Here is a 21,398-nt window from a genome sequence, read left to right as displayed (position 1 = left end):
GGAGGGAGGAGGGGAGGGGAGGGAAAGAAGGGGAGGGGAAGGGAAGGGAAGGGAGAAGCGAAGCAGTTTTACTTCTAGCAAAAGTCCCTATCAAGCAGTTAAAGACTAATGACTTAGTCATCCTTTCTACTTATACTTTCAACATTTCAACACAATTAAAACAGCATAAATAAGCTTCATCTTCTCTGAATTTTAGCATGTGTGAATCACACACATAGGATTTATACTCAAACTCTCTAATTGATACTTCCAGCAAGCAATACACATTACCTTTAATTAAGTGATAAGGTCACCCCCAAGTGTTGGAAGGCATACATTCTCTCTATTTGGGAGATGTTTGGTACCTACTCATTTCAGTGAACTATTGTTGATGTCCCATGTCTTGGAGATGCTTAGAAGGCAAAGTTTTTACCTCATTGACTAATGTTTTCTGACATGCTAAGGACTGGTAGAAACTCCAGACATCCTCATGTGCAGGATATGCTCACCCGTGACTGTTAGCACAGTTCTTGGGGAAGAGTGACAGGAAGTGACTAATGACTGTGTTCAAGACAGGAGAACAGGAAGTACAGGGAGATGTGGAGACACAGAGAAGGGCAACTGGGAAGATGGGGCGTGAGCTGAATCTGAAAGGATAGACAAGCAATATGCAGGCTAGGTATGTGAAGAGAGGGAGAGGTGAATGCACGTGAGGAACTCAGGACCTGGGTGGCCACACCTGACCCCCTGGAAAGCTAGTGACAGAACCTAGGCAGTACAGGAACAGATTTGCCTATGCAGAGACCCTAACTACTCTGAAGCAGGGAATAAACACTTTAAAAATATGAGAGTACTTAGGAATTATTTTATTGCAAGAACAGAAACCCACTCAAACTAGTACAAATAAAAAGATAGAGGCTTGGGGAAGAACTCTTAAAGTCTTTATTCTCCATGGCAGGCCGATGTGTTGTGAAGCAGGAACAGGTGGAGGGCTGGAAAGCAGAAATAGAGGCTTCTGTATCTCTACAGCTGTGATGAGAGCAGCTTTTCCTCTGTAAGACCACTCCCAAATCCTACATCTTCTAGGAGATTAACTTTCTCTAATTTTAATGACTTCTCAGCTTCGCTTAAACTCTGAGTGATCACTGCATGAATGTCAGCTCCAACTCCTTATAGGCTTATATGTCAAGTGCCGCCCCCAAAAATCTACAGTTTCTGGGCCCCATAAACAAATAAACAAATTCAAGAAACAGTCAGTCAACCACCTCTCAATTCCTCCATGGATCTGATAGTCATTTTGGCTTAAGCAGCTCTATCAGAAGGGGAACTTGGAGTGGCATTCAAAAGACCAGGTTGGCTCTGGAAGACCATATCATGTGTTTGTGTTATCCTCGTGAAAGCATTTTGCCATCAATAAAGCACACTTTTTATTCAGTTTTACACAGGGAATGGTGTTAGAGTCCTGAGGATACAGGAACTAGCTTCCAAAGATAAACCCTCAGCTATGAGGCTCTGCTGCTTGTGGGGGCATTAGCATAGTTTTTCAGAGGTGGAAGCACGTCTTTCCAAGAGGAGAGCACAGGGAGCTCCCTGGAGAAATGTCTCTGTGCTCTAGTTAAAGGCACATTGGGTGGCAAGTCCTAATTTCTCTGTAAATGGAGCACAAACATCACATTCGTGTTTCCTCTGCATGAGTGCAAAGACAGGCATTTTCCAGGAGCTGAAACATGGAGAAAAGAGGCAAGACAGAGGTAAGAAATAAACATGAAGGGGAATAGTGTGACAGGTGAGCTTCCCACAGGCCCGTCGGGCAATCAGGAACATTACCCTGGGAAACTGATACCAAGTCCACAGTCTTCTGAAGTTACATCTAAATGGAGCAAAGCATGAGCTGACTGGTCTTAGTCTACCGGAACAAAAGGCAACGTGTTTTGTCTAAGGACCAAACATCACAGAATGGGAATGAATAAATGGAAAAAAAAAAAAAAAAGACCCAAGAGATCATTCTGCATTTTCACAGGAAGCCATTTTGGAAGTAGCTATTAAAACAGATTTTTTAAATTGCTGTAATTCTTTTGGATTAAAAAAAAAACTATTTTTGAGCAGTTTAAGGTTTGTAAAAATATTGAACAGAAAGTCAGGTTCCCAGATCCCATGTCACCACCATCCCCTTATGAACATCTTAACTAGTATGATGAGTTTGTCACACTCAAGGAGCCAATGCTGATAAATTATCATTAATTGCCATAGTTCACCTTCAGGTTCCTTTCCATCATTGTTCTCCCCATGTCTTTTGCTAATTGTAGCATGTCTTATCTCAACAGTTATGACTTCTGTTGTAGTTCAAATGAGAAATGCCCACTGTAGGCTCATGTATTTGAGCACTTGGTCCCCAGGTGGTGGAGCTAATTGGAGAGGTGTTGGACCTTTAGGAGCTGCAGGCTTGCTGGAGGAAGCACTTCATGTGGGTTGGGCTTTGGGAGTTTTGCCTCACCCTATTTCCGGTTCTCATTACCTGATTCCTGTGTGTGAATGAAAGGCGGTCTGCTTCCTGCTCCTATGGCCATGCCACACCTCTTCTGCCATGATGAACTCTAGTCCCCTGGAACCATAAACCAAAATAAACCCTTTCTTCATGGTATGTTATCACAGTAACAAAAGTAACTAATACAGCTTCCTGTAGAAGAACTTCACTCTTCACCTCTCACCTCTTCCCCCAAGGCTCTGTCTGCATGCTTTTGCCTTTTCCAAAATGTCATGTGGTTGGGATTACACAGCACAAGCCAATCTTTCCAGATTAGCTTCTTTCACTTAGTGATCTTACTTCAGTGTCACCCATGCTGTCACATAACTTGAAAGCTCGTTTTTCTTTATAGCCGGGCAATATTCCACTCTAGAAATGGCTCGCTTCTCCGTGTCCTTTGAAGGAAATGTTGGCTGGGCCTAGGAGGAATTGTTAGTAACATTTATATTGATTCTTTGAGAATTTCACTAAATGTATTTTGAGCAGATTCAGAACCCCTCTCCCATCTCCTACCAGATCCCCTCACTCCTTACCCCTTCCCCATTTTGTGTACTCTATTTTTTAAGGTGTACTGAGTCTAATCTGTGTTCCCCAAATACTCTTGGATATGGATCTATCCCCTAGAATCTGGTCAACCAATCTGGCGTCATACCCTACAAGATAACTAACTTTCTTTCTCAGCAGCTATCAATTGCCAGTATTTCCTCAGCTGTATCTAGGCTTTGCACAGGTCTTGTGCATGCTGTCACAAGCACTGTGGGTCATATGTACAACTGCCCTGTTCTGTCTGGAAAACACTGTTTTCTTGTAGTGATCCATCACCTCAGGCTCCTACAATCTTTCTACCCCCTCTTCCACAACAATCCTTTAGCCTTTGGGTGATGGGTGTGATATAGATATCCCCTTTAGGTCTGAGCACTCCACAGTCTCTTATTCTTTACATGTTGACAAATTGAGAGTCTCTGGGTTAATTATCATCTACTGCAAGAAGAAGCTTCTCTGGTGAGAGCTGACATAAGCTTAAATCTATGAGTGTAACAAGGAGTCATTAGGAGTCGGTTTAATGCTGTGTCCATATAGCAGAATCATAATCGTAGGTTCTCCTCTATGGTCTGTGACCTTTCAGGCCACAGGTAACACTGCCAGGAATTGGCTCCATTTTTAGAACTGGGCCTTAAATCCCATCAGAAAGTAAATGGTTACTCCATGGCATTGTGTCATTGTTATACCAGTGGGAATATCCTGCCAGGCCAGTCATTGCGATAGCTTGCAAAGTTCACAGCTCACAGCAAGCATAGCACCTTCCAGCACTATGAAAGCTATCTGCAACAGTACTTTCTCTTTAAAATATCCATTATTCATAGTCAGTGAATATAGATGTCTTTGCTTTGTTACTTAGACTTTTTATCCTCTGACTGTAAAATGTTCTTATTAGTTCTAGTGTGATTTTTTTTTTAGTCTGTAGAGCTTTTAAAAAAAACGAAGTTCATGTCTTCTGTGTACAAAGACAATTTCATCTTTTCATTTGCAAACTGATTCTTTTTCTTTATTTATTGCATTAGAACCACAGGTAAAATGTGAATTTAAGTAGAGTAAACATCCTTGAGTCGTTCCTGTTCACAGGGGAAAATCACTCTTACTATTAAGCATGAAATTAGCTGTTGGTTTTTATAAAAGCTCATTATTAGATTAAGGAGGTTATTTGTTATTCTCTGATAGTTTTAATTACAAATGGACATGAATTTTTCCAAATACCTATTTTTCCCCAATCTTTTCCACAATGTTTACAATGTTTTACGCACATTAGTATAAATACCTATGTATCTATAACTGGGATCCATCTTGCAAAGTGGTCCTTAAATACAATCAGTGGTTTGTTACTCTATATTCTATAAATATCCATACAATCAGTGAATCAAGGCTCAATATTCCTGAGAGTGTGAGGCCACCCTGAACTGGACTAGGAGGTATCCAGGAGCCTGAACTGGACTAGGAGATCTATGTGTGTTTAGATGACAGTTGTACTGCATTTACCTATATTCTTCCATGAAATTTTCTCAAGAGTCTTGAGAAATAAATATCTCCATTTTGTAAAAGCAGGAATGAGTAAGGATGGAATGATTTAAAAGGTTACACACAGCTGGGCAGTGGATAAGTCCTGATTCATTACTCAACAGAAATACGAAAGCTATCATTAAGTGCAGGAATCAAATACATCTACAAAGAAGGACACTTCCAATACGGTAGATGCTTAAATGAAATGTGATTCAGCCATTTCACGCAGGGAAAGAAAAGAAATTCGATGAATTACATGGAAGCGATATTGTTCTTGGAATGACCACTGAACCAATAAGAAAAGTAATTCTTGCATAGTACTTGTGTCAGCTATGGTCAAGTCAAAAGGTACATTTAAGTCATTGGTTTACAACCTGAGGATTTGGTTAATAGAAAAAGCATACTTTTTATTTTTGTCTACATATTCAAGTGAAAACATTTGTCAACCTTGAATAAAACAAAAAAGGTTTGAGAAAGTTAGGAACATAAGTAAGAAAATTTCAAGGTTGTTAAATGTCATGTTTTCAAAAATAGGACCTGTGAGCCCATTGAGCGTCTGTTTCTCTCCTGTAAAATGAGATAAAAGTCTTACCACTGTGGTTGTTGTAAGAATTAATGAATCTCAGTCATCAAGATGGCTCAGTGGGAAAAGATGCTTGCTGCCAAGCCTGACACCCTGAGTTTGATCCCCGCAATTTATATGGTAGAAGGAGCTCACCAATTTCTGGCAAGTTATCCTCTGACCTCCACATGTAGGCCATGGCACATGCATGCCCGCCCACACAAGGACATACAAACGAAAAGTAAATACAAAAATTCACAAAGGTCTAATGAACATATACGTATAAGATGACAAATAAGACGTAGATACCTGATTAACTGTAGCAGTGACAGGAATTAAGGGAGACAGGCCTATGGATGGAGGGAAATCAACCTCCACTGATACGGGAGCAGCCTCATTTTGAAGATCGGGCTACAGATCTCCTCTCCTGCAGAAGCTGTCACTACCCAGAAGGAGTGGTGAGTCTGAGTAAGGCTGAGGCATTGGGTCCAGCATAGGACATCTGAGTACAGGCTAACCTGTGAAGGATGTCATCATTCCCACTTTATAATTGAAGGAATTGGAACTCTCAGAGGTTGCCTTACTCACTAGGACCCACTGAAAGTGTCCGAGCCAGGGCTGAGACCAGGAGCCATGCCTGGACCGGGCCAAGTGGCACAGTGGATCAGAAAGTCCAGGTGACCTCCTGGTGTCTGCTCTGCACACATTTCTAATGAATAGGCCCCAAGGTTTAATTAAGGAGAAAAAAAGATTGTTTCTCTTAACAGCTACAAATTATTTACATTGTATTTGTGTCGATGGCTAATAAAAGAGCTAAGGAGTGTGGGGACAGCCCAGGATGGCTGTAATTCTTCCAGGTCCGTAATGAAGTGCAGGTCTGAATGCCAAGATGTGAGAATGAATACGGCTGCTGCTCATGCACACCTGCAGCGGGCAGAGCTGCCCCTCGCCCTGGGCAGGATTCAGTCGGCAGAAATGGATCTCAGGGGCCCAGGCTTGAGACTAGCTAGGCGTATGTCCCTCAGCAGACTTCCTCTCAGCCAGTTTGCGGTTGCTGGGGAAAGGGTGAAGAAGAGAAAGAAAGTCGGTGGCACAGGGTGAGGTCCTCGCCAGTCCTGGGACAGCTCTTAAATGAGGTTATGATGGATGATGAAGTGGGGAAGGGTGGGAGCAACAGTTGATCTCAGTTCTCTAAGCTCTTGATTTAACACAGCTACTGAAAATTTTGTAATATATTACTATAATATGATGTTCTGTGAACTTTTCCTGGGGCGATAGGAACAAACATCTACTCAGCCCAGATATTGCACCAATGACAGGCCAAAGTAATGATTCTAACCAAATCTAACTTGGTGAACCAATAAGTTTCTTGGGCTCACTTAGAGTAAGCCTGAGGCCTGACTTAATTATAGGAGTGTGGCTGACACAAAACAGCCACTTCACCAAAATAATATCACCCCAGCATGGATGAAGACTTCCTCCTGTCTATATATGTGAAATAACCTCTTCAGTTAATTTTCCCCTCTCCAAATACTCTAGCCCCTCTGGAGACTACATGAAGCTAGGGCAGAATTACATACTACTGGGAGGGGGCTATAGGTATAGGAGAGAATGGCTGGAATCACAGTGAGGGTCTAATGACCATCCTTCTATGAGGGAAATCAATACACCTGACCTTAAAGGTCTCCTGTGAATAGTGACAACTGCTTTCATTAAGATGGCAATGGCAGTTACGCTCTGAGGATAGTATTCTACAACATGTGTGTTAGATATTTATCATAATAAACATCTATGTATGTGTATTTTTGTGTATATTTTGGATATCATGTTGTCTTCATCTTGAGAAAGTCATCCTTTTGTAGAATCTTTCATTATAATTCCTATGCCTATTTCATAGTTGGCTGTGAGGAACATTATATATATGACCAGATCTTTGAAACTATAGAGCAGGCCTTTGTGACAATTTTGATGATTCTAAGGGCTCCCTCTAGGTATCATTTTGCTTCTAAAGACTCTACTTTGCTCTCTGACTTCTGTGAATTTATAAGAGGGATTCAAAAGAGAGACCAAGAAGCTCACAACCAAGTATCAGATGCGTGTTTTAGAAATGCCACTCTTGTCGTCAGTGTGGAATACTGACTGAGGAGGTCGGTAGAATTTCTCCTAGAGACTAGCCAGAGGCCCTTGCAGCTATCCAAATGGGATTACATGGACTGAAACAAACAAATAAATAAATCAGACAACACTCACAAAGGAGTTGGAATGGCAAAAGTTGAATATTCACCAGAGATGTTCGTATGTGAATATTATTTAAAAAAATCGTGTCACATCTTATTTCAAGTCCCTAGCCATTGTTAGTACTAATTGGTACATTATACTTACTTGCTAGGGTTGCTACATAGTACCATATACTGAGAATCTTAGGAAAATATAAATGTACTGTATTGCATTTTCGGAAGCCTGAAGTCTACAATGAAGTCGTTTCAGGGCCGTGCTTCCTCTGAGGCTTGGAGAAGGGTCTTGTTCAAGCTCTCCCCTAGATAGTTTCTAGTAGTAGTTCCTTAGCTTGTAGCAGCACAGGTTCAGTCTTTCTGTATGTGTCTCTGTGTGCTCATGTGTGTGTGTGTATGTTCATGTGTGTGTGCATGTGCATGTATATGCAAGGTGATACCAGAAGTCAACCTTGAGTGTCATTCCTCAGGAAACATCCACCTTCTTTTGTGAGACAGGGCTTTTTCCTGGGACCTGGTGCTCATCCTCAGCAAGCTTTGGGATTCACCAGTCTCTGCTTTCCAAGTGCTAGGAGAACAAGATGAGCTACCACACCTGGCTTTTTACCTGAGTGCCGGAGATCAAATTCAGATCTTCATGCTCATGTGGCAAGACTTTACCAAATGGGCTGTTTCCTCACAGCAGCTCCAGTCTTTCACATGTTTCTTGTGTTCTTGACTGTCTCTGCACGTCTTGTTTGGTGGCGGTCTATCCCAGTGGTCCCATCTTAAGTCAGTTGCCTCTGTGAGGATGCCATTTCCAAATACAGTCGAATTCTGAGGTACTGAGGATTAGCACCTCAATCTATTTTTGGGTGAAATGACATTCAACCTGCAACATGTAAGATATGTGTCTAAGTATAATAATCATTCATTAGATAATATACAATTACATAAGATTCAATATGGCAAATTTATTGAAGAGAAATTTAAAATGATATATAATTAAGACCATTTGGATAGTCTGTAAATGATCCAAAAATATAGTGTTTGTTGTATATTGACATATTTGTTGGGACATATATATATATATATACACACACACATGTGTATAAAATGCACTATGGTTTCTATGCATGGATCTAATTAGGTTGAAGTCAGAGTTCCCAGAACATACAGCTATAATCTTCTGGCTTGTTGACTGGAAATGAGTTTTAATTCTGAAATATCTATTAATAGATAATATTCAAAATTTTAACTCTCAATAATATCTATCAACTCTGGGCCCCCAGATATAGAAACAATACGATTTTGGAAATCTGTGGTCTTATAGAGACAGATCTGCGGTTTAGTGTTGGAGCTGTCCCTCCCCTTATGTGGGCCTGGGGTGCGTCACTGAACTGTCTCTGCAACTCTCTGAAGCTGTTCTGCATTTGAACTGGGCTAATGTATTTTATGACCTGGGTTGTTGGATCAGGGTCTATGATTGGGCAAATGTGCTATGTTAATAGTATTGTTATAGATCCGTTATTCACATGATGATTTTTTTTTTTGCTTTGTGTTACTTTCTAGTCAACAAACACAAGCCATGGATCGAGACATCATATCATGGAGTCATAACTGAGAACAATGACACAGTCATTTTGGACCCTCCACTGGTAGCGCTGGATAAAGATGCACCAGTTCCTTTTGCAGGTAAGATGACAGCTTGATATGCTTGAGCTGGGCTCACCTCAGAGACTTGATGATAGACCTCCATCAAATCCAGCAAGGGCTTTAAGGCTGTGGTCACTGCCCTGTGTAGATCAGCCTGTGCTTCTCATGCTGTATGCCTCTTCTTATTCCTGGTGTGGAGTCTTTATCTCCTTGCCATTTTTCCTTTATGTTGCTCCTACACAAGACCCTTGTTCCTTTTTCTAAGAGGTGGTAAATCCCTGGAGTAGCCCCTGAAGTTGGAAGAGTTGGACTGGCAAGGTTGCTCTGGGAATGTTCCAGTAGAGCAATGGCCCATAGACATGATAGAACGTAGCACCCATTGTCCCCACTACCCACACTTCTCATGTGGAGACTTGTAGACTGGTAGATTGGTAAAAGAAAGGGAAAGGAAAAATAAGAATCAGGAAACACCCACTAAAGGGAAGACAGGGTGTTGAACTTAAAAGTAGGTGTGGCTTTTGGAAGAAGAAGGATCAGAGTAATTTTGCCCTTTGATGGAGCTTTCTTACTGTCACAAAGACTACCACTGCTTTCTCCCCTGACTTTCCTGCAGGGACCAGACCCCAGAAGGGATCTATGTAGGGTGCTGGGATGTTACCTATTTCCATGGATTTTGGCAAAGACAATGGGATGGAGAGTGGTCAGGGCGGGAGGGATTAGATAAAGAGTTTCTGAAGATACCTGCATCATGAGTAATATCGTTAACATTTTATAATTGTCAGGAAAAAAACAGGAAATTGAATGAAGGTTCTCAAGACCTCTGGAAGATTGCTTTATGATCAATGGGTGCCAGGCAGAGGTTTTTGCTATGATGGAGTCTAATTTTTCTGACAGTTTGTCTGCTACATTATGAGCTACTTGGGCAGAAAAAAAATAACTCTTTTGTACTTTTAAAGATATGCACTGTGAAGACCCTTTATTCATTACAGAGTGTTATAAAGTCAGGAGGGATGGGCTGGGTTAAATTCAGCATTGTGTGACAATAAGCCCATAAGCATTCTTGCAGAGTCAGGGAGAGACTCTTAAAAGGCTTTATCATTGTTTTATGTAGAATGATAACTACCAAGGGCACCTATGGCTCTCATGATGTTTAAAGTTGGGGAATCTTCAAGCCACCTTCCAATGTCCTCCAACCAAATAGTCCTTTGAAGCATAAATCTTATGCCACCTTTTCTATTAAAAATATGATGTGCCGCCCCCCCCCCTTTTTTTGGCAGCCTAGAAGCACTACACTTCAGGTCCTTCTGGACATAACTAATATGGTATTGGGGTTGACCAATACATTTAATAACCACTGGGGATGAAAGTTGTAGGCAAATATCAGTAAAATAATGTTTGGGTCATGAAAAGCTTTGGTTTGGCAATCAATATGTGCTTTTAAAAAATTGAGATGCCCTATAGAAATTGGGCGATTTATCATAAAAATGCAAGGTTCTGGAAAACCTCAATGAATCTGATCTAGGTACAGAGAGAGCTGAGTCATGATTTCCTTACTTTCTTTGTTTTGGTTTATTATTTTATGTAGGGGATCTCTGGCCTAAAACTCAGTGTGTAGCCCAGGCTGGCCTCAAACCTGTGATTCTCCTTCACTTTAGCCTTCAGAGTGCTGGGATCACAAATCTGCACCCTGCTCTCAGTGGACTTCCTCTTTGGTCCATGTGTGTACTCTAGCACCGCCTCAGTCCTTCCTTTCACAGTGTGTGCACAAGAGGCCTTTCTGCACAGCAGGGCCTGTGTTCCCCTTTCTCCTGGGTGCTTGACTTTTCTTTCCAGCATTATAGAGGGAACGGCTGGCAGACTCCCAGGAAGTAAATGACTGATGCTGTCCAGTCATTTCAATGCAGTGAGGGTGACCCTGTTAAAAGATGAGTGATGTGTTGACTATTTGTTATGCCTATCCCTAATGGAGCCCTGTTCTCAACCAATAGTGAGAAGGAACTGAAGTCCGCAGTCAAACGACACACTCTCTAACATACAAACTACAATAAAAAGAAAAATAAACTCAAGCAAATATAATATTTGAGAGTTTATATTTACAGCAGATTACTTAGCTTTCTCAGTTAAAGGGCTGACAGACAATTAAAAGCTTCATTTGGAGATTCATCAAAGCATTTCCTAAATTGAAACCCTGTCAAGTGCCTTTAAACTTGAATTTGTATTCTGTCAGATGTGCCCCACTGTTGTTCAGGCATGTTTTGAAACTAAGATTTGCTTCTCAGCCAAGCCCTGCATGGTTATTTCCAGCAAAAGACAATTTCTATACTCCACCTGTTATTTTTGCAGCTGCCTTAAAAAAATCTAGCTTAATGCATCAAAATATAATCTGCCAAGCTCTTAAGAGTAAAAAATAAAGGTGCTTTTTAGAATGGTCGGAGCTATTTTTCTCAACGTTATTTATGGCTAGCTGTAAGACAGGATACAGGCACTAGCCATCCATCCATGCTGCAGGCGTTTATTTTAAAACATTTGTCTTAAAAAGAAAATACTGAAGATTTATTTCAGATCCCTATCGTTCTCATAAAATTGAAAACTTCATATCTGAAGGCCCCATCACCCTCCAAGTCAACTGGAGCTTTTAGTCCCCCCCGCCCTGCATTGGGGGTCACTTTTCCCAGGCTCCTCCCTAGGTCTTTACTTCCAGGTGGGCCAGTAAGGTGAGCCTCTGCTCTGTGGAAGAACACGCCCCCATATCATTTTCAATCGTCGTGTTTTCCTTCTTCTCCCACCGTTTAAGATTTTCTAAGGAGAAAAGTTACCCCAGAATATGCTCAAAAATCATTTAGAATCTTATTTTAGTAAATCATTTAGAATCATAATTTAGTAAATTATTTTAAGTTAAAAATCATGATGTATTAATTATAGAAAATATGGAAAATACAGTGAGAGGCATATACAAAAGCCCAAAGCCTTTGTTTCCCCACTACTACAGAAAAACTCTAAACATTTAGTGTGTTTGCTTTAGCTGTGTTTCTATTTTTTTATAAAATATTTTTATTGATTCTTTGAGGATTTCATACATTGTATTTTGGTCATCTCCCTTCAGATCCACCACTACCTCCCTACCCTCCTGACTTCATGTGCTCTGTTATTTTTTAAAGGACTAGAGAGTCTTATCTGTGTTACCCAAACAATCTTGGGTGACGTTCCATCCCCTGGAGCCCAGTCAACTTACCCAACATCACACCCTTGAAGAAAACAGACTCTTCCCTCTCCCAGCAGCTATCCATTTCTAAGAGCTTTTCAGCTAGGGCTGGGAATTCATCCTTACCCATCCCTCTACACACTGGGTCTTTGTCTGGCTTGGGCTTACACAAGCCCTGTGCATGCTGTCACAGTGCTATGGGTTTATATGTACAATTACCCTGTTTTGGCAAGAAAAAAAAGCCTTCTTATAAATTGTGTTCACACCTCATATATAGTATTAAAATTAATTATTAATGTTATCTATTTAAATACTATTAATATTGTAACTATACAAATGAATATTTTATAGCTTGGTCTTCTATTGAAAATAAATCCATCTATTTCCAGTTCTTTTTATTATAACACATCTGCCTCTTGGAGTCTGTTGTTTGGATGGATTTTCGACATTTCAATTAATTGGTCAAACATTTCCAAGTTCCTGAAACATGTTAAGTTGCTTTCTAGGAAGCAGTGTATGACTTTATAATTTTGTTCATGCGGTAGGAGTCTTCCTTCCCTGGCTCTCATAAGGCTCATTCTAATGGTGATTTAGTGACAATATGGTAAAGTACGTGATTATATTGACCTTACTAATATCATCACTAAAATTATATAGGGTTGTTGTTATGATGAAATTTAAGGAATGTCTATACCACATGCTGTAAACACAGTGGAAGTTTAATAAAACTTGAGTGTCCTTATCCACCCTTTCCTCCCTGTTCCTATCATAGAGGAAATACCTGATTGGTACTGAGACTGAGCATCTTCACAGTATCCCAGGACAGGCCAGCTAGATGCAGGGACTAGAACCAGGTTTTCTGTACGATGCTCTGTATCCCCTGTCCCTATGATCCTGCCTTTTGATCCTTGCCCCATCCGATCAGCAAACTTCCCTCAAACTTGAGGCAATGCCATTAGACTCAGCTCAGTTCTCAACTCAGAGTCTGAGCTCTACAGACTTGACCTTCTTAAAGAATCAAACACAGAAAAATCTTTGAGTAATAATGGAAATCCTGTCCATTGCATGGCAAAAAAAAAATGATAATGAAAGCAAGCCAGGCACACTGTGAACTTATTAATTTCTACGTGTGCCCCACTGAGGCCTGTTAGGAAACTGTGGAGACTTTTAAATTTGAAGGGAATTAAATTGCCTTTCAGAGATAATAGAACTGCTCATTTGTCTGTATTGGGCCAGTCTGGACTTGTCTCTTGTAAGGACAGGGTTGCAGAGGATGATCAGGCATAATTGGCTGGCTTCTCAGGCTCGGTGAGCCTCTGAAGGCTGCCTGGAAGATTGTCTGGGACATGATTTGACCTGGTTTGATTAGCTGGTTACAGTGCTGGCTGCAGCAAGGACTCCTCTAACCATGAATGGTTAACTCTGTTTTCTCTTCCTATTCAACTCAGTGTCTGCCTGGCCATCTCCCTTTCCATCTGTGGGTCTGCCTAGGGCCTTGGTTCTTGGGCAGTGGGGTGAATGAAAAGGAGAGGAGGGGCTGAGCAGCATGCGTGCGTTCTTTGCTCTCTGTTTCCTAGCTGTGAGTGCAATGTGACCAGCCTAATGGAAGGGACCTTCCAGGGCTCAGTACAACCATAATGTCTTCCGAGAAGAAAAGATAGCAATTGTGAACATTCATAGAGTTTTACAAAGAATATTATTATTCTTGATTCTTATTTTTTAAGTTGACATATGTAATTTTACGTTTTATCATGTATAACATGTTTTAAAGCACATAAATATATAGTAGAATACTAAAATCTAGCTAATCAGCAAATACATTACCTCACACAGTGTGATGGTTAGTATCAATTGCCAACTTGATGAAGTCTAGAATCCCTGGGAGCTGGGCCTCAGAATATGCCTGGGAGGGACTTTTTTTAACTGAGTAGTTGAGGTGGGAAGAGCCACCCTGGAAGCAGGTGGCATGTTTCCTGGGCTGGGTCCTCCACTGAGTAAAAAGGAGGGAGGGAGGGAGCTGAAGGACATGCATGCCTAATTGGTTGCTTAGCTATGGATGCAATGTCTCAAGCTCCTGCCACTGTGATTTCCGTGCAGTGATGGAGGATAGCCTGGAACAGTGAGCCGAAATAAACTCTTTCTCCCTTAAGTTGCTTTTGTCAGAGCGTTTTATTACAGCAACAGAAAGCAAACTGAGACACACAGCTGTCATTTTGTTGTGATAGGATATCACATCCACTCTATATTTTGCAGAAATATACTGTCACTAACTATAGTCACCTTGTCATGCAGTAGATTTCTTAACTGTATTCCTCCTATCAAGCTGCAGTTGTGTATCATCTAACAGCCCTCCAGCTTCTCCAGCCCCTGGGCACTATCGTTATATTCTTCACATCTGTGATACCAGCAGTCTTTAGATTCCATCTGAGATGAATATCATGCTACAGTTTTCTGTCTTTGCTGACTCGTTTCACTTACTAGACACAAAATTTTTACATTTAGGCTCTGTACTTGCTAACTTAATGATCTCAGAGTTGTCACTACACTTGGAGGCCAGTTTAAAATGGGGGTATTCCTAGCACCTAGACTTGGGATTAATATGTGGATACAATTAGATGTTAATGAAAAGTGCCTAGAGTCCTGTCTGAGAGCCAGAAAATACCCAATAAATCATAGCTATGATAGTCATAAGTGATAATAATGAGAGTAATCAGAGTAATTGTGATTCTTGTTATCATCAATAAGCCACAAGTGTTTGTTTCATTTTTAGTTGATTACAATGGTGCAATTATAATCTGTGGTGATGATAAAAGAAGGGAAAAACTTAAGTTTCAAGTTTCTTCTAAGGCTTGATTCAGTGACCCACTTGTTCCATCAGACTGTGTTGCTTTGATTGCTTGCTTGCTTGCTTGCTTGGTGGTGTTGGGACAACAAGCTAAATAATACAGTTTGACTACTGTGTGGAAATCCATAAATAAATATCAGTTAATTGGGAATACATTTCCTTACATCCTACCTATAAGTTATCCCTGTGGACTAATCCATTACTTCATAATTCATGTGCCCTTTAATTAAAAATGCACATATATACACCTGCCACTCAATCGACTATAATTCAATCCTCAGTTTGTGAAAAGGGAGATCAGCTATTTTGATTGTAGCTGTTCTGTCAGTGGGGACACTGGACCTGGAGAAATTTTGTGAACTCTTCAAGTTCATCTAGCCAAGCCCTGGCTCTCAGACTGTATCCAGGTCTACCCTTCGCCCCCCGCTCCCTTGCCGGTTGTCCATTGCAAGAAACCTCTCTTTTGCTTTAGAAGATTTACATGACACCAGACACAGTATTTTTTAAAATGCCGATCTCATGCTAAACTCTTCACTTTTCAGTTTTTTCATTTTTTTGATCATGTTAAGAAGAGAAGTGCAGTCTCGGGCATTCAAAACATCATCAGCACCTCTTTTACACCTAATAATCTCTCTCATTGGCAAAGTAGGAAAGAGATCTATCACAGAGCTTTCCATAGGCAACATCAAACCAAAATTTAGTAAGAATCTGTTGACTTTTACTTGGGTTACTTTCTCCTGAGATGAGTATTTACCTGGCTATTTATTTCAGGCATTTTCATTTGAAGTAAATTCCTCCCATGGCCCCCTTATTAGTTTTCTAACCTTCTATGCGTTTTCCCATTGAAATGCATCTACCTAAAGATTCAAAGCTACCATTCACTTATGAGAGAGAACACTTGTCTCTCTGGGTCTGAGTTCCCTCACTCAGGATGGTTGTTTCAAGTTCCATCCATTTACCTCTGAATTTTATAATTGCATTTTTCTTAACAGATGAATAGTATTTCATTATCCATTCATCACCTAGATAGGCTGTTTCCATTTCCTGGCTATTGTGAATGGGGCAGAAATGATCATGGATGAACAGGCATATCTGTAGTAGGATGTAGAGTCCTTTGGGTATTCATTTGAGTTATGAAAATTCCAATTAAAGAAAAATATAAGCAAATAAGTGTTTGGGTAGCTTATAGAAGCATCAAAAGCAATGCTGTGATCAGCGCCTCACAGGGCACACTGGAATAAACTCATCAGAGAGGAGTGGCCTCATCTGCTGCCCTAGGGCTTTCCAACCTTCTGGCAGCAAAGCTTCACAGTACATGTGTCTTTGAGTCTGAGCTGGTTTCTTTGGGGTCATTGAAAAGGACACCCAGTAATGTGCCCCCACCCTGTTCTCTAAGCAGTCACTGAATTCAGCCCCAGATTACGAATTATCCCTCCTTGCAGAGAATTAGGTTCAGATCTGAAGTCCACAGCTGGGCCTACTTCCTCAGACTTTACAGAGTTGTAATCTAGGATAAATCAGAAAAACATAAACTAATGTCTGTTAGCCCAAGTGCATGTGAAAAAGAAAAATGAAAAAGTAGAACTTTCCCATTATCCTAAAACTCTGATCACTTTTTTTCTATTCTTACAGAGATACATATTTTTTAATTAATTGCTGTCATGGAACATATGGTTTGGGGCCTTTGTGTTTTTACTGCTTACAGATATTTTCTAAACTGATTAAGTTATGCAAAAACATTACTTGGTGGCAGGATAACTATCACACAAACATACCATATTTTTTTAACCAGTCCTCTATTTTTGGATATATAAGTTGTTTTCAGTAATTTCTTTTTTTAAAAAAATAGGAATTCTTCCATGGTCAATTGTATGAAACGCCTTTCTTGTAAGCATAGCTCAGGTTTCATTTTGTGGTTTAATTGGTAAAGAATGAATGAAAACAGATGCAGTCGTTTGTGATCATTTAAGATTACGTCTTCCGTTGTTTCGCTGCTATAACCTGTGATTGCCAATTCCGTAGCAGCTGATAGGTTCAGATTAGACAGGGAAGCTGGGAACTCATTCCCACAGCTGTCTGCACCTGTAGAAGAAGAGTACTTTACTCAAGTGCTCAGACTCTCAGGCCTCCCTCTCTTTGACCAGATTTTTACCCTAACTATGGTGACTGTGATCTAAGGGCTCCTGGCTTTATACAGAGGTGATACAGAAAATGCTTTAAAGTAGGAACAACTGAAGGGTTAAGGGACAGCAGTAAATAAGATGGAACACCTGATCATGGTGAGACTTGTGATCTCTAGAGAAGATGGCAATTGATGGTCCATCTGTGGCCGTCCAAGAACAGCAAAGCCCTTGCCGTGGCAACACCCATGGGCCTGGTTTTGTGGGTGCTAGAGGCACGTGCCAAACAGGCCAGGCGCTGCACCAATCACTGTAGAACTGACACACAGATTTCTTTCCACCCCTTTCGACTTCTAGCCTCGATAAAGATTGGTATAGGATTGGGAAATATTTGGAGACCCCTCTTGGCCATCTCCACAAAACACTGCATTCTCTCCAACTGTTAATTTCCATCATTTTAATTTCTCTTTCTTATCTGCTGATTGCCATCAGTATGAGAGGCAGATATCAGCTCCAGTGGGGTGACCCAGGCCATTCACATATCCTAGAGCACAGAGCTTTTGCCTGACTGAGAGAACACACACACTCCTCCTGTTAAAGAGATGATAAGTGACCCCTTGCTATGGAGGAAATGCTGACAGGAGGAAGAACATTCCAGACCTTCCACCTTGTATGTGTTCAAGGCCTTTGCCCTGACGTTTTCTTGGATCTGAAACAAATCCTTCCAAAACTTCACTCTCATAAATTTTTTTTCCTTCCCACCAATAATTTGTTCCTGACCTCCCTAAGCCACCTGTCCCATAGCTTCTGTCGCTAGGTGGTTTGTGCTTTGGCTTTTCTTTTGTTCTGTGAAGGTCATATGTAACTTTGCTGTGTGGCATGTCAGCCTTGCTGAGCTTCATTCAGATGGCCCATCTGACCTGAAATAGTCTACCCATCGTGTCTCCCACTCATGTTCTATGCCTATCCCTACTATCCAAGTCATCTCCATGGGGTTCTGGTTTAAGGCAGTTTCCTGGCAGCAGCTTCACACCCTCCTCTGTTGAGCTGGCAGAGGTGGGAAGCTGCAGGGTAGGAAGGAAGGTACAGATCAGCCAGGGAGGAGGAGGGTAACGGTTTCAGGTAAATCAGATTCCTACAGAGAAGCTCCATAGTCTGACTGTGGGAGAAGGCAAGGGAAGGGGTCTCACTCACCTAGCACACCACCTACCACTGAACTCATTCAAGTCTTTCATACAGTCCTGGCTGTTTGAAGCAGGATCTTACTGTGAACCCCAGTCTGTCTTTGAACTTGAGATTTTCCTGTCTCAGCTTCCTAAGTGATATTAGTATATTAACAGGCATGTACCAATATACCCAGGATCTTCTTAAAGAAAAGACTCCAGATAAGTCCTACTGTAGGTTAGACCCATGTTTAAGGGCTGACTATTGGGAACTAGGGCCCATTTTCTGTCAATAGGTTGAAGAGACATTCAGGGAGACAAACTACCATGATTTGCCCAAGGCTGAAGAGTATCGCAGATGTAAAATTATCACTAAAACCAGGAAGGTTTTGATGGCCCAGAGTGAGTTTGAAACCCTAAGAAGAGAGGCATATGATCCCAGAATAAACTGCTTAACCATGGCCACCAGGAGATAGCTTAGGAAAGCTATCGTGTAGGAATGTAGGAATTTCATGTTTTCTGGAACCTTGAGTTAATGACAGTACTATATGAAAACAAGATGAAAAGTGGACAGTGGAATAAAAATAATGGCGGACCGCTGCCAGCACAGAGGGCCACCACGCAAATTGGAAGCAGGTGTTAAGATGGACATCGTCCTACCCCACAGCACACAGTTTGGCCAGTAGAGAGAGGTGGATTTTAGCCCCTGTGTGTCTGTGGGCTCTGCAGTCACATACAGAAAACAACTTGCACACAACAGCACTGAACATTAACCAAGGCTTATTGGTACTATATTATAAATACTACATCATTTAAGTTGTACAACGATCCTCTGAAATTGGTATCATTATCAGGAGAGATTGAGGTCAAACTAGATTCTATAGTTTGCCCAGAACATGGTGATAATAAAGTTGTAATTCTAGCGCAGATGTTTCAGTTAAATACTACTGTGCAGCAGCCACAGTAGGAGCCAAAATTAGGAGCTGACCGGACAGAGGCCATTCATCCTCCTTGTTGGTTTGCCTGTTGGCTACAAAGAGCTGCCAATCTGAGCTGGGTGCAGCTGATCCTTCTTGAGCTTGTTCAAGGATACACAGGAAGCCAGTGGCTGTGGGAAGCTGCTTAAGGTGATGATGACTGGGATGATACTGTTCTCACTGTATTCCTTTTTTTCAAATAAAAAAAATTGGGATTAGAGAGATGGCTGAGTGGTTAACACCACTGGCTGCTCTTGCAGAGGATCCGAGTTCGATTCTCAGCACCCACATGTTAGCTAACAACCGTCTATAACTCCAGTTCCAGGGGATCTGACACCCTCTTCTGACCTCCAAGGGCATTGCAAGACACAAGTGCACTTATATACATGCAAGCAATACACTCAAGCACACAAAATAAAAATAAAAAAATAAAATTTTGTTTTATGTGTATACATCTTTTGCTGCATGTATCATAGTGCTTCTGTGTTTTTAATGCCCACAGAGACCAGAAGAGGGCGTCAGATCTCCTGGAACTGGAGTTACAGATGGTTGTTAGCTACCACGTGGGTGCTGGGAACCAAATCCAGGTCCTCTGTAAGAGCAGCTGGTGCTCTTAAGTGCTGATCCATCTTTCTAGCCCCCTCAGAGTATTCTTTCAGCAGGCTGCCTGAGAATTCTCCAGTCATGAGCTCAGAGAAGCAAAAAGTGAACAAATGTGCAAGCAGTTGCAACAGCTACTTCTGACAAACTTGTTTCTGTCTCACTAGGTAATACAAGTCACACACTACCAGAGTCTACTTACAATGGGACTTCAAGGGCATGCAGGGATGAATTTAGGGTCATCCTGTGGTCTTCCATCACAGGCCACAATTATTCATATCCCTTAAGCATGCAAAAATACTCTTCCTTATCCTAGGTCAAGAGAAGTATCCAGGCATGACATCAATCTGGAAGTCCATAATTTTTAGATCCTCGTGCCTGGATATTGCAAATCTTAATCCACTGGCCTGTGAACTAAAATTAAGATAAGTTATCTTTCTACCTATACCCTTAAGGAGATAGTAATTCTCAGTCAATAAAAAATCTCATTAAATGGAGTCAAATGGGAGACATCCAGTGACTATTAGCAATTCTGATATCTTACTAGGAAAATGTTGCAAGGTCCTGTCATTTTGAGGCTGATTCTGCTCCCCAGATGCTCCCCAACCCACTGTCCTCTTCTGCAGCCTATCTGTTAACCAGTCCTTGTTTTCACCATTGGCTCTGCTCTAGCCCAATAGACTTGATAGAAGTCAAGACAGGGCTCCTGGGGCCGGGTCCCTCGACTCACTGTGGAGTCTGCTAGCTTCATTTGTCTCCATGTCAGTATCTGAAACTCTGTCTCTCATCGGTTTAAGAACTTGGGTCCAAATTAGAACACCAAAGTCAGGGATTCTTATCCAATAAATCAGGAAAATGGGGTGGGGGCATTTTGTTTCCTAGTGGAAAAGAATTCTGAGGACCCATGAAGCTCCGCGTTTGAAGACATCACGCAGTACCGAGAACTCCAAATCTATGACACTTTTTTGATAATTATGATATCAACACATTTATGGTGCTTACTCATCACTGCTCCTGGTACTCAAATTCCAAGTCACATGACCCAGCCCACTGCCTAGTCTCCCTGGATCTTGGACAGACACCTGAGTCATGGTGGCCAATACTTTACAACAAACCTGTACTCACCATCTAGAATAAAAAAAATCATGGCTTCTTGTTTGATCATAGGACATTGGGGGTGGAGTTTCAATTGAAGCTTCTATCAGTGCTGGGTCAGTGGAGGAAGGGAAGAGAGAGAGCTGACATGGTCCTAACAGGCCTCAGTTTCCAAGGGGCCCCTGGGTCCTACAGATCCCGTACTTCCATTCTGCACATTGCTGCTTTTATACTTTTACTCTGTCCCCGAGATGAGTATGTCTCTGCTTCTACGGCTGATGAGAACCATGTGTTAACACGGCCACACCTGGAGCATTGTTTGCACTACAGGAACACACACGAAGGGCCCGGGCATGCTCAGATAAGTGGAAAGCACAGAATAGCATGAACTATGAATTGAAAGCAGTGAA

At 41.4% G+C, this 21,398-nt stretch overlaps 1 protein-coding gene across 1 annotated transcript in view; it reads left to right on the top strand.

Annotated features, from left to right (window-relative positions):
- Clstn2 (calsyntenin 2) overlaps positions 1-21,398 on the top strand; it is a 646,127-nt gene that overhangs the window by 241,420 nt on the left and 383,309 nt on the right. Inside the window, exon 2 of the mRNA XM_029555749.1 lies at positions 8,903-9,025. Coding sequence (XP_029411609.1) covers positions 8,903-9,025 — 123 coding nt within the window. The remainder of the gene's footprint in view (positions 1-8,902; positions 9,026-21,398) is intronic.

This window comes from Nannospalax galili, unplaced genomic scaffold (assembly GCF_000622305.1).
Source record: "Nannospalax galili isolate Female #2095 unplaced genomic scaffold, S.galili_v1.0 scaffold2886, whole genome shotgun sequence".
Lineage (NCBI taxonomy): Eukaryota > Metazoa > Chordata > Mammalia > Rodentia > Spalacidae > Nannospalax > Nannospalax galili.
This window is presented reverse-complemented; position numbering and strand designations above follow the sequence as displayed.